This window comes from Macrotis lagotis, chromosome X (genome assembly GCF_037893015.1).
Source record: "Macrotis lagotis isolate mMagLag1 chromosome X, bilby.v1.9.chrom.fasta, whole genome shotgun sequence".
NCBI lineage: Eukaryota > Metazoa > Chordata > Mammalia > Peramelemorphia > Peramelidae > Macrotis > Macrotis lagotis.
Genome location: NC_133666.1, coordinates 25,759,253 through 25,773,470, shown reverse-complemented (window position 1 = coordinate 25,773,470; position 14,218 = coordinate 25,759,253). Strand labels below are relative to the sequence as shown.

General features: G+C 40.3%; 2 protein-coding genes across 4 annotated transcripts in view; one reads left to right on the top strand and one right to left on the bottom strand.

Moving 5' to 3' along the window:
• Nucleotides 1-6,994, top strand: part of FSIP2 (fibrous sheath interacting protein 2) — a 99,002-nt gene extending 92,008 nt beyond the window's left edge. For all 3 annotated transcript variants that reach the window (XM_074208126.1, XM_074208122.1, XM_074208123.1), the window contains 3 exons: nt 554-600; nt 2,203-2,263; nt 6,273-6,994. In XM_074208126.1, coding sequence (XP_074064227.1) covers nt 554-600; nt 2,203-2,263; nt 6,273-6,409 — 245 coding nt within the window. In that variant the 3' untranslated portion in view covers nt 6,410-6,994. The remainder of the gene's footprint in view (nt 1-553; nt 601-2,202; nt 2,264-6,272) is intronic.
• Nucleotides 6,995-9,416: 2,422 nt separating this feature from the next.
• The window catches only part of RBMX2 (RNA binding motif protein X-linked 2), a 36,821-nt gene continuing 32,019 nt past the window's right edge, over nt 9,417-14,218 (bottom strand). Inside the window, exon 6 of the mRNA XM_074208145.1 lies at nt 9,417-12,275. Within this exon, the coding sequence (XP_074064246.1) occupies nt 11,770-12,275 (506 nt within the window). The 3' untranslated portion in view covers nt 9,417-11,769. The remainder of the gene's footprint in view (nt 12,276-14,218) is intronic.

The following is a 14,218-nucleotide window of genomic DNA, read 5'->3' as shown; positions in this document are numbered from 1 at the left end:
AGGAGGGGGACGTAAGGCTTAACCCCAAGTTTAGCCTTGACATTTTCCAATCCCATGACCCACAGTGCCCCAAAAGTACCCATCTTCATGTCTCACTGACAACCCCTCATCAGAAATAACAACCTGCAATCAGTAAACAAGAAATATTACATACACATGTCTCCTGCATCACAGAGTTAAAGCAAAGACCAACCCCATCCCCTCCATTTTACAGATGGGCCAGAGAAGGGAAGGAATTTTCCCAAGGTCCCAAGACTTCCTGGTACAGCCAGCCCTGCATCTAAGCTACTGGACTTTAATGCTGTACCATACTCCATCTTCCATAATCTCTCCCAAGGGAGCCAGGCCTAGCCCCTAACACTATCAAGGACCATATCTCTTTAGGCTTCAACATTACTTTGGAAAGATTTCAATTTAACTGACTTAAGTACCCTCTGGTTGTGAGATGTTGGGTGAATTATCTAGATCAAATGTGATAGAAATTTGCCCTTTATAAATGACCACTTTTCAGGCAGGAATCTTAGACTTTCACAATTTTGTGTTTTGCTCACAGTGTACCTAGAAGAGGCAAAAACACTAGATGAAACAAGTAGCCTTCAGGTATGTATTTCAAAGTCACACCTAAGAATGGAGGATGAGCTAAGTAAGACCAGCCTGAAGTGACCATATCCGATATGACTTGGAGATCATCAAGAAGACCCTTCCCCTGGCCCTTCCTGTATCCCCTGTGGCCTGAAAGTCTATGAATGCCAAGTGATATCCCCTGAAAAAGACAATCCATTAATAAGAATTCCCATCTCTCTAGCCACAGTCCTCACAGTCACTCTGGGCAAGACTTAAGATTTCTGTTTTATAGCTGAAGAAACAAACTAAGGGCAAAAACCTGATGATGGTCATTGTCGAAATTGGAATTCAATCCTCAGACATGTGGGCTTTACTTCTCTCCTCTGTACATGTCAACGTGACCTGATTATTTTTGCCACAAGGACATGTCCCTGCCAGTCCCCTTTTTTGGTGTTTAAAAAGTTGAAATTGTTTTGTCAATTGACAAGGTTTTGTTTTCTCCCTCCCCCATTAAAAAAAAAAGAAAAGGCAAATCAAAACTCTTGTGACCAACTTGCCAAATCAAGCAAAACAAATTCCCCATACTGGCCATGTCCAAAAAAAAAGTCTTTCTAATCCTGCCCTCTCTTTCAGGAAGTGGGTAGACTGCTTTATCATTAGGCCTCTGAAATCATGGTTGCTCATTCATTGCATTGATCCTGTTCTTAAAGCTTCTAAAGTAGGCTGTCTTTACATTGTTGTATAAATTGTTCTCTTCAGCTTTCCCTTCTGCTGCCCTTGCTTTGAAGTATCCATGACCCCATTTAAAACACCCACTGCTCTCCCCCTTTTAGAAACCTGCTCAGGAAAGGAATTACTGTCATTGACTTCTTCCTAGAAATGAGAGGAAGGTACCACTTCTCTCAAAGGAATTTTTCCATTTGAACTGTATTTATAGTTGAGTAATGGAAGGCTTTACCTTCTTAGAAAAGGAATTGCAAGCATCACTGAGTGAAGGAGGGGGGCATTTGAGGCCTTTCCTGAACATGTAAGCTAAACTATTTATAGGTAAGGCTAGCTCTAGCTACCACCTTTGGACAAATGCCTTCTAAATACCAACTGGATTGATGAATGCTGTCTTTGTTCCATAGCTCTGTTAAAAGAGAGGTTTTCTGAGATCCTGTTAGGAAGGCAAAGCAGTTGATCAATGGGGAAAGAGAAGCAGCTGCTGCTAAGCAGGCTGGAAGACACCAGGTCCTATCTACTCTAGCCAGTTTATAAAAGCAGGGCTAGCCCAGATTTCTGGGTTGGTCTTTCTGAACTGGCCTTCACACTACAGATCTGTGTCACATTACTGGGTGGCTTGGTTGCTTTTCTGGTGTGTATATGTGTGTGTGTGTGTGTGTGTGTGTGTGTGTGTGTGTGTGTGCGCATTGAGGGGTTGGGGTTGTATTGCAAACCTGCTGGAAGTCTTAAGGCACAAACTACATAAAGGGCTGGGGTACTGATAACATTGGGTCACAGGGGAGCAGTGGCTGTAGCCTTGACAGCTGCTTCCCTGGTTTCTTATAGAAGTCCCATGGTAGAAGTTGCCAGACTTTAGCATCCTGTGCTAGAAAAGAAATTGATGTTTCCTTTTTCTCTCTTATCTTGGTACAGTTTATCACCATTTTCGAAGGCCATGAATCACCCTCGCAGACATCCAAGGAGGGCACACCAAGTATGTGACACAGTCTTAAAATATTAGCTTAATTAGTTTAAGTTCCCACTTTAGTCCCTGTGAATTGAAAACTTATGATCATTTCTCTTCCCTGGTTTCTGCCCCCAGCCCCAAGAAGTAAGAAATAGCAAATGGGCCCCAAAGTGGCAGAAACCTTCTATTTTTGTCTCTATGTGTCCCATCAAATAACTAAACTGCCATAGTCTCTATTTTGGGCTTTTCACTAATTCAGACAGGGTTTCCCTTCTCTCATTCCAAAATGGATCACAGGATTTGGATCTCGGAGCCCATTGAGTTTAAATTCCTCATATTACAGAAGAAACTGAAGTCCTGAGGAAGAGAAGTGACTTACCCAAGGTCACACAGATAATATTTAGCAGAGGTGAAATTAGAACCCAGATCCTCAATCTCAAAATCCAAGGCACTGGATTCCACTACTCCATTGAATGGTTTTACAGAACTGTTGTGTAGTCAGGGTTGGAGTTTTGTGTCTGAGGTTCTCTTATTAACTGTACCACACTGCCTGGAGCAAGGCTAAAATTGTAAATCAAATGAATTATTGAATAAATTTTGTTCTAAGTCAATAGTGCACCACCTAGTGCAATTAAGACACTGAAGACATCTCAGACTAACAAAGCAGGCCAACTGCCCAGAAATTACATTGATTTTACAAGATGCAGTCAGTATTCCAGCCCATCCCAGCTCGGGCACTGAAGCTTTTAAAAGGATACACAGAGCTTGGCTCTTATTTCTCCTGTTTTTATTTACTTTCTTTCATACAGCTGTATGTGTGTGTGTGTGTGTGTATGTGTGTGTGTGTGTGTATGCATACAAATGCATGTAGTTTTGTGTCTGTAATAAATCTCTCTCATGTTTTCTACTTTCACCTCTCTGAAGTTCTGTTTCACTCTCTTCTCTGGCACTTGCCTCTTACAGAAGCAGTGTGGTATAGTAGATAGTGCTAGACCCTGTAGTTGGGAAAACCTGGGTTCCAATTTCACCTTTGATATTTACTAACTAGCTGACCAATCATTTAGATTTGATAAAGTGAAGGGAAAGATCTTAGTTGGCCCAAAGGAAATCTCCCTCTGGAATCTATGGCTATCTCCTCTGCTACCACACGATGATGACTGATGACAGCCATTTGGGGGGCCTTAGTTTGAGTAATTCCTTGAAGAGAGGAGTTGGGGAAAGAGAGAGAGGGAGAGAGAAAAGGAGAAGGGGGAGGTAGGAGACAGAGTGGAGAAAAGAAAGTAGTAGACAGGATACTAATATATTGAGGGGAAGGAAGGTTACAGTTGTGTGGACAGGAAGAATTCCCCCTATCCATATCCCATAACCCAACTATTTCACTTTTCCTCATGGTTTTGTTTTGAAAGTAAACAATTTTTAATAGAATCAAGTTTATAAAAACAGATGCTCTTATAACCTTTTATCTTCATAGAAACTTAAAGGATTAAAGATAGACTTTAAAGTAGCTCAATCCCCCTCATTTTTGAAAGGTAACCAAGAGCCAGAGAGGGGAAAGGACTTAGCCAGGAACACAGAGTTAGCCAATAGCAAAGCCAGGCTTTATCTCAGGTCCCATGGCTCCAAATCCTCCACTTATCATACCCTACTAATCAGCCTACCCATTATCAGCAATGGGGGCCCAGTCCAGTCTGAGGTGTTCGCCTTCACCTCATCTTATTCATGCCCCAGACTGGGGAAGCAAAAAGGCAGCAAAAAGCAGGTTATCAGGCCTGCTTGCAGTTTGGGTCAGGAGGAACACAATTATCTTTCTGAGCTACTGGGCCTCTACATATTGAGGACCTTCTAAGAAACCAGGTCTCTGTGATACTATTACACAGTCCTGGACTTGGAGCCTGAGGATCTGCCTCTGAAGACTGGCTCTGCTATTTAACACCTGGATCAAATCCCTTATTTGAGATCCCAGGAGCCTCCCTTCTGACATGAAGCATCCTTGTTGCAACTGGAAAGTTGGTGGGATTTTCATGTACTTTAAGAGGCAGAAGAAGGCTCAGCATAAACAAAGGCCCAAAGGCATCCTGCTCCCCAGATAGCATTCACAGAAAAAGGGAGTCATGAAGCTCAGGCAGTCCGAGGGAGAATACAGATCGTGTGTGATATGAGGTGACAAGGGAGAGATCTGGCCAGTACTGGGAATGGGGAGAAAAGTCTGTCAGCTCCATCTCTCATGTCCCATGCACTTATTATCTATCCTTATTCCCAAGGAGCTGCCAACCTCATACAGGCAAAAGAAGTATATAAACTTATTACACCCAGCATCAATATAGAGGAAACACAAAGTTCGAGGAGCTCAAGATGGGAAGAGGGGGGTGGGAGGTGGAGGAATAGATCAGGAAAGGTTTCATGCAGAAGATGGAGCCAGAGCAGCCTTTAAATGGAAGAGAAGAACTCAGTGAAGTAGAATGGGGGATGACATGTTGTGAGTGAAGAACAGAGAGGAAGGCAGTTTGGCTGGAAGACTAGACTGGAGGCAGATTGGGTAGGCCTTTAAAAACTAAACAAAGGAGTTCCTATTTGCCCCTTGAGGCAACAGGAGCCCTTGAAGCTGATTATGAGTCACACCGTCAGCTCTGGGGCTGAACTGGAGTGGGGAGAGACTTGAAGTGGGGGGTCAACATGTGAGAGGTGACGAGGGTCAGCTGTGACAGATGCTATGAATGTATGGATATGGGGTAAGGGGAGGGAGTAAGAAGCACAGGATTAGGCCAAAGCTGCGAAGCTTAGAAACCTGTGAACTGGTACTTTCACCAGAAATAGCATGGAAGAGGGGAAAGTTGGGAGGACAGGTAACTCATTCAGAGAGGAACCATGAAGGAATAAAAAGATTCCTAGGTGATGAGGTAGGAGTGTATTCTAAGCCTGTGAGACTATATGGAGGAAGGGGCAGCTAGGTGGCATAGTAGATAGAGCACTGGTCCTGCAATCAGGAGGACCTGAATTCAGATCCGGCCTCAGACACTTAATAATGACCTAGCTGTGTGACCTTGGGCAAGCCACTTAACCCCATTGCCTTAAATAAAATTTTTAAAAAAGACTATTGAGAGGCAGGAGTGGAGAAGAGTTTAGTTAGTCGTTTAGGAAAACAGAGGAAGCTGTTTGAAGGGAAGATGCTCAAAATAAAGCTGGAATGCCAGGTTCAGGAATTTGTATTTCATCCTAGACTTAAGCAAACAGGAAGCCACCGAAAGTTGTTGAACAGAGAAGTAGCATGACAAGACCCAGGGTTTAGACAGATTATGTGGACAACCGTGTGAAGGATGGTTTGGAGTGGAGAGATATTAGAGGCAAAAAGACCTTGACTAGGTTTGTAGCAGTGGGAATGGAGAGGAAGAGATGGATGGGACAAATATTGTAAATAAAGCATGGCAACTGATTTGTGTAAAAGGGGAGGGGAGAGGGGCAATCTAGTATGACTCCCTGGTTTTGAGCCTAGGTGATCATAGCAGAAGTTGGGAAGCTGAACCAAAGAGCAGGGTTGGCTAGAGGGATTCCATCGCAGACACTTGGGAGTTTGCGGGGCTAGAGAAGGCAGGTCATGAGAGAAGTCCCATTGGGTCTGGGATTAGGAACAAGGGTACAATAAGTCCAGAGAAGTAAACTAACAAGAGTGTGGAATGTTGATCTGTAAGCTACCTCCTTTCCAGACTTCACATCAAGCTCAAATGGGAAAAAACTCACAACATGCTTTGTAAAACAAAGCCGCCCTGGGGCGGCTAGGTGGCATAGTGAATAAAGCACCAGCCTTAGGTTCAAATCCCGTCTCACACACTTAATAATCACCTAGCCATGTGGCCTTGGGCAAGCCACTTAACCCCGTTTGCCTTGCAAAAATCTAAAAAAAAAAAAAAAAAAAACCATGAAGCCCCAGAGAAAAAAACCCTCAAAGTAAGAGAGGAAGCAGAGAACAGTAGGAGCTTCAACCAGGCCTAGCTTTGCTTGTAACCCAGCTATTTACTCTGCCCTTGATGTCTATCCACAGAAACTCCCAGGGTCCAAGTTTCCAGACAATCTTCTAAAGTGTTTGAGAAGGTGTCATCAGCTCTGTCAAGGGTGTTTTCCCGATCAAGCACAACTGACAGTACCTCAGCATTGCCTAAGCCAGAGGACAAGTACTGAAAATGCTCTACATTCTTAATGTCAAAGAAAATTAAATATATTTGAAATCAAACAAGGTGTACCAAAGGAGTGTATTGATAAAATAGAAAAGTAGAAGCCTGCTCGAGTTGTTTAAGAGGGAGTCTTTGTTTCCTCAGCTGTAAAAGGGTTCTGAAAAGGGGAGCTTTCTAGTCTTATTATTCCAAAGGAACATGAGATGAGGACAGTCACAAGAAATACCAGAGCCTTGGTTTTAAAAACAATTTGTTGATGTGTGCAGCACTAGCCCAAGGACACAATTTACAAAAAGGGTAGTAGAAGCCTCCCCCTATGGAGTTTATACTAAAGACTATTGGGGAGACAAGACTCCTCTAACAAACATACAGGAAATGAGTTATAATGAAAAAAGGACAGGGCTCTAGGCTTCAGTGCTGCCTTGATTTACTAAGTGAGTGACTTTGTCAAATTTTCTCTCTGGTACTATAACCAAGATCAAAAGAAATCTAGTAAATTGGGAAACAATCTTTACAACAAGTGATTCTGACAAAGGACTCATTTCTAAAATATACAGAGAACTAAGTCATATTTTAAAACAAAAAGCCATTCCCCAACTGACAAATGGTCAAAGGATATGCAAAGGCAATTTACAGATGAGATCAAAGCAATCCATAGCCATATGAAAAATTGCTCTAAATCATTATTAGAGAAATGCAAATTAAAGCTTCTCTGAGGTACCACCTCACACCTCTCAGATTGGCCAATATGACCAGAAAGGATAATGATCATTGTTGGAAGGGATGTGGGAAATCTGGGACACTATTACATTGTTGGTGGAGCTGTGAACTCATCCAACCTTTCTGGAGAGCTATTTGGAACTACACCCAAAGGGCAACAACAATGTGCATACCCTTTGACCCAGCAATACCACTACTGGGTCTATGCCCTGAAGAGATGATGAAAAAGGGTAAAAACATCACTTGTACAAAAATATTCATAGCAGCCCTGTTTGTGGTGGCAAAGAATTGGAAACCAAGTAAATGTCCTTCAATTGGGGAATGGCTTAGCAAACTGTGGTCTATGTATGTCATGGAACACTATTGTTCTATTAGAAACCAGGAGGGACAGGATTTCAGGTAAGCCTGGAGGGATTTGCATGAACTGATGCTGAGCGAGATGAGCAGAATCAGAAGAACACTGTACACCCTAGCAGCAACACCGGGGTGATGATCAACCTTGAAGGACTCGCTCATTCCATCAGTGCAACAATCAGGAACAATTTTGGGCTGTCTGCAAAGGAGAGGGCCATCTGTATCCAGATAAAGAGCCGTGGAGTTTGAACAAAGTTCAAGGACTATTCCCTTTAATTTAGAAAAAAAACATATTTTATTGTCTGATCTTGTTACCTATTAGACTTCTTGTCTCCTCCTTAAGGATATGATTTCTCTCTCATCACACCCAATTTGGATCAAGGTACAACATGGAAACAGAGACTGACAGATTGTTTTCTGTGGGGGGGGAGGGTGGGGGGAGGGAAGTAAGATTGGAGGGAAAAATTGTAAAACTCAAATAAAAAAACAATTTAATAAAAAAAAATCAGGGGCAGCTAGGTGGCACAATGGATAGAGAGCCGGCCTTGGAGTCAGGAGTACCTGGGTTCAAATCCAGCCTCAGACACTTTAAATAATAATTACCTAGCTGTGTGGCCTTGGGCAAGCACTTAACCCCATTTGCCTTGCAAAACCTAAAAATAAGTAAATAAATGAATGAATGAATGAATGAATGGACAAATGAATGAATGAATAAATAGAAATAAATAACAATTGAAAAAATTCCTCTCTGGATCTCAAAACTCTCTCATCTGTAAAAAAGAGGGATCTAAAGCCCCTTTCAAATCTAACATTGTAGGACTCAAGAAGAATATAATATGACAGGGCAGTTAGGTGGTACTGTGGATAGAGCACCAGTCCTAGAGTCAGGAGGACCTGAGTTTAAATTCAGCCTCAAACAATTAATACTTACCTAGCTGTGTGACCTTGGACAAGTCATTTAACCCCACTGCCTTGCAAAAACACAAAACAGACAAAAAAAGAATATATATTATAATATATATTATAGCAAGGAAAAAAGTTCAGACCCTTTCAAGACTTGGGTTTGAATCCTACCTGACATCTACTAGCTGTGTACCTCAGGCAGCTAAGAGGAGTGGCCCATCTGCATTGATGGAGAGAATTCATTGCTAAAGAATTTTCCATACTGATGAACTTACAAATCAAGAGAATAACTATGGGATTTCAGGGAAGCCTAAAGGGATTTGCATGAGTTGATGCTAAGCGAAATGAGCAGAAACAGAGAAACACTGTACACCCTAACAGCAACATGGGGATGATGTTCAACCTTGATGGACTTGCTCATTCCATCAGTGCAACAATCGGGAACAATTTGGGGCTGTCTGCAAAGGAGAGTGCCATCCGTATCCAGATAAAGAGCCATGGAGATTGAACAAAGTTCAAGGACTATTCCCTTTAATTTAGGAAAAAAACATATCTTATTGTCTGAGCTTGCTATCTCTTAGACTTTTTGTCTCTTCCTTAAGGATACGATTTCTCTCTATCACACTCAATTTGGATCAAGGTACAACATGGAAACAAAGTAAAGACTGACAGAATGCTTTCAGTGGGGGGGGGGGAAGTAAGATTGGGGGTAAAATTGTAAAACTCAAATAATATCTTTAATAAAAATGAATAGGGGGCGGTTAGGTGGCACAGTGGATAGAACACTGGCCTTGGAGTCAGGAGTACCTGAGTTCAAATCCGGCCTCAGACACTTAATAATTACCAAGCTGTGTGGCCTTGGGCAAGCCACTTAACCCCATTGCCTTGCAAAAAAAAAAAAAAACTAAATAAAAATGAATAAAAAATCATTTACAAAAAAATAGAGAATAACCAAAAAAAATTATTAAATGTTAGGTTCTCTAGAAAATCAGATGAAAGGTCAATGTAGATTGGAAGAGTTTTATGAAGAACTCAAGTTGGACCTTTGTGCAATAGATGTTTCCCTCAAAGTTAATAAATTTTGCAATGTAATTACAGGTAAGCTCCCACTTTTCACTGAAGTTATCTTTTCATTCAGTGGTTATACATCTAAACATCTGCAATGGAGCCAGAAAACATTTTCAAATCTGTTAAAAAATTCTCATTTTACTTGCCAATTAAGCTGGGACTGGGTAAAGGACTGCACAAAGTAGAGAGAAGATATAAATCTCCTCTTTTCTGGAGTCACCTTTGTCTTTCTAAAGCCCATTCTGTCCAGTGTTGTCAAAATAACCTTTTTCATCAAGTCCATGCTAATGTGATTCAAATTGTTTTGGATGCCTTTCCAATGAAAACAGAACCCCTTCCCTGCCATGGTGAAAGCAAAAAGGAAGCAACTTAGCAACCCCTCGTTTCTAGTGGTGCTGCTTTGGTCTGCTCAGTGACTAAACTCCTTTGCTTTCCACCCAGACCTAAGATTTCAACAGGAAAGGCACTGTCAGTGAGAAAACTCTTTCAATCAATGTAGACTGGCACCTATTCTATACTGACAGGTTAAGGAGTTTATAAAAGATCACATAGTATGTGTCGGTGGTGGGACTTAAAACTCAGATCCTCCTGAGTCAGGCTTCTCTATCCACCCTTTCACCATTGCATTTTTTTCCTTTTTAGTGAGGCAATAGGGTTAAGTGACTTGCCCAAGGTCATGCAACTAGCAATTATCAAGTGTCTGAGGCCAGATTTGAACTCAGATCCTCTTGACTCCAGGAGCCAATGTTCTAGCCACTGCCCTGGCTTCCCCCCATCACTTACTTTCAAAAATGTTTTTAAGAGGCAGAGACAGTCATCACCACTACATACCTTTGGTAGTCATCCCTCACTGTCCAGAAATAAACACTCATTAATCCTATTACTAGGAGCTCAAAAGAGTTCATCCCAAAGTTCTCTGCATAATTAACATATACAAGTTTATTTTATAGGACTAACCTGAAGAAAACCTAGTCTAATGCAAAGAGCACTAGACTTGGAGTTAAAGGTCCCAGGATCAAAATACAGCTCTGCTACTTACTACCAGTGAAAATTTGAGCAAGTCACAACCTGTGAACTTTAGTCTCCTCTACAAAATAAAGGGGTTGAATTTGATAGTTTCTGAGGTCCCTTCTAGCACCAGAGCCTAGGATCCTATAACTCAGGACTCAATTTGACTAACATAATGTTGGAATGGAGGTTGCAACCCTAAAATGAGAAAATATTGAATGAAATTCTTTAGATAGACATTGAAAAATAGCGATTATAGACTACATTCCATTATGATACAAGTCAGATTCAAATAGAACAATGGGTCTGTATTTGTTTCAGGGGCAGGAAAATTAATATCTCTGATCTTCTTTGTGTCAAAATGATAGAGAAACTAAATATAGTCAAAAGATTATATAATGATTATAGACCACATTCCATTATTATACAAGTCAGATTCAAAGAGAACAGTGGGGCTGTATATGGCCAATTACAGAGTCGAAGCAGCATGGCCTAGTGGATAAGAAAGCTGGCCCTGAAAGAATTCACTGGATTAAAGTACAGCCTCTGACTCGCCTTTGCCATGTGAACCTGAACAAGTCACTTTACCCCAAGTAGCTTTTGAAGACTAAACTGAAGAGAAGATGCTGACTTGCACTTGGTCAGGAAAAAAATCTCAAGTCCAGTTCCTCTCCCTGGCCCTCTCCTCCAGAGGTTACAATTCTATCTGTACTTCCATGACATATTGCTATGGGTCACATCATCTAGGGTTAGGTTAGGAGAGGGCTGTAGTCAGTCACTTCCATCCACAGAATGTTAGCATCTATGTCAAACAGGAGAGAAATAAAGACCAAGTGGAAAGGGAGTTTGGATAGTCCAACTCTCTTACTTGAAAGAGGAAACCAATGGTTCAAGAGGAGTAATGGCTGACCAGTATCACGCAGCTAATAAATCAAAGAACTAAAACTTGAATTCCAGTTCCCAGAGCACACCATGGCATCCTAAACTTCTTCTGTGTCCCGGACTCCTTAGGCAGTGTAAAAAAGCCTACAGAACCCTTCTCAGAATGTTTTGAAATGCTAAGATTGCAAAGGGAAGCAATTATATCGAACTCCATCTATTAAAGTATTAAAGTAATCTGTTTTTAAGCTCACAGACCTCAGTACTTCACTTAGATTTGAAGCGTCCATGGTAGTCTGATTACAATAATCAAGAAAGCAAGGGAACTTAGTGGCAGAGACTTTATTTACAGAAACAATAACAGCTTAGTTCAGATGAATTATTTTTTGGAATTTTGCATTTCAAGATTGACAGAAATTGTTCTAAGTCACACATTTAACTGGTCCTATGTCGACTTGAATTAGATGTTTCTCGATCCTTGGAATGATAATCTTTACCAAAGCTTCGGGACTTGTGTTTGTGCCTCTTCTTAGACCTGCCTTCAGAATGCTCATCATGGTGGTGTGAGCGCTTTTCAGAGCTTCGGCTTCTGTCCTGATGCTTGCTCTTTTCCTTCCTTCTTTTATCCTTACTGCTAGAGCTGCTTGAGGACTTCCTATGCCAAGGTTTATCCTTCCTTGAATCCCGTCTTGAGGCCTGTGTTTTCTCAAGCTCACCTTGGGAAAGCACAGGTGAGTCACTTACATGTTTACGACTTTCTTGTTGGTCTGGACTGGAACCCTTCTCAAGGTCTACAGTGGCAGATTTCCCAAAGTCAACACCTTCCTTTTCCTTTCTGATCTTGTGTCTGGATTCTATGGAGGATGATGCAGACATATCCTGTTGATCCACATTCATTTTAACATCTTTATCTTTTTTCTTCCTTTTTCTATCTTTTTTGTCTGAAAGAATAATTATATCAATGATGAAGAGGCAGTTATTCTATCTTCTCTACTACCTACATAGCAAATACAGATATCCCAGTTCATGAACAAGAATATTCAGAAGGAAAGTATCCTGGCAGTAAAATCAGGAAACAAACAAATAGCCTCATTATATTAAATATCTTAAGGAAAGAGCTTGAGGGATAGAAAAATTAATATTTCTAATCTTTGTGTCAAAATGATAAACTAAATATATACAAAAGATTAGTCTCTGATAAACCTCTAAAAATTAAAACTCAGGGAAAGGATTAATTACTTAACAAATATACCTGGAAACATTGATAAGAAATGGGTTTAAACCAAAATCTCACACTACACAACTAAGTGAATTACAACTTGATCAAAGAACTTGACATTAAATAATAACTTATTTTTTAAACTATGAAAGAAAACAGAATATGAGATGAATTTTTTTCCTATTTGACAAACAGAAGAAATCATTAGAGACAAGACTGATGTGTTTGATCACATTAAGATAAAATTTCTTACAACAAAGCTAACATAATTGGATGGAAAGAAGATTGGAAAACTATGGCAAACATGACAGATAAAACTTGACATCAAATACACACACACACACACACACACACACACACAAACGTGTGTATGTATGACTCTTTTTTTTTTAGTTTTTTTGCAAGGAAAATGGGGTTAAGTGGCTTGCCCAAGGCCACACTGCTAGGTAATTATTAAAGCATGATTCTTTAAAATCACAATAGTATCTATATCTGGTTCACAATGCTCAAAATAGGGAAGTTAATAATCACATAAAAATGTTACATCTGTAAGTTATGATACGACACAACCATTTTGGAAAGCAATTTAGAATTATGCAAAAAAAAATAACAAGATGACCTACCCTTTGAACCAGACTCCATTACTTGGCTTATAACCCATGCAAGCCATTGATAAGAAAGTTTGTATATACTCCAAAATACTTATAGCAGCACTTTTTGTGAAAGCTAAGAATTGGAAACAAAGCAGAGGCCCATCAACTGGGGAAGAGTTAAAGAAATTGTAGTAAATGAATGTAATGGAATAGCACCATGCTATAAGAAATTGTACATGTGACAAACAAAGAAGCATAGAAAGATTTCTATGAAGTGATAGAGTAAAGTAAGCAAAGTCAAGAACAGTAGATAAAGCAACTACAACCATGTAAATGAAAAGAATCACACATCAAACAATCAAAAACAAATGTAAAAAAATTATAATTATAATATAAAGTATATATAAAATATAAAATTATAATATAAGATCAAGGAAGAATCAAAGATATATGGGGAGAGAGCCTCAATCCATCTCTTCATCAAAGTGGGAGGTCTACATGTTTTAGGACAACCTGTATTAAGCAGGTTGGATGTTTTTTCTTTCTTCAAAAAAAGTTACTATTTGTTATATGGGAAGGAGGGAAAGGAGGAGGGGAAAAATATTGACAACAACTACGAAGATGCAAAAAAAGAAGACATCAATAAAAAGTTATTTTTTTTTAAATTTCCCACTTACAAATAATCAAAAGTATCCAAATTAAAACAATCCTGCGGAACCACCTCCAAATTGGAAAATTAAAAGCAATGAAACTCAAGGCTGAAGAGATTATGGAGAGACAGACAGTTCTTGCTTTACATAAATTGACATGATGTAACTACAACTGTAAAGAATTCTGAAAGAAATCCACATTCCAAAAAAACTTCTATGCTAACTTTACAATACTGTGCTCACTCTTTCTTTATGCTTCTGTAGTCCACAGCATCCCACTACAGAGACCTCCAGAGAGACCACCAGTCCTGTCATCAGATCAGGGCTTGGCTTGAGCTTTGCCAAGAGAGGAGACCTTTGCTCCACTCCTACCCACCCGCACGGTCCTGTTTCAGCATGTCTGTCTTCTACCTGGCCCAAAT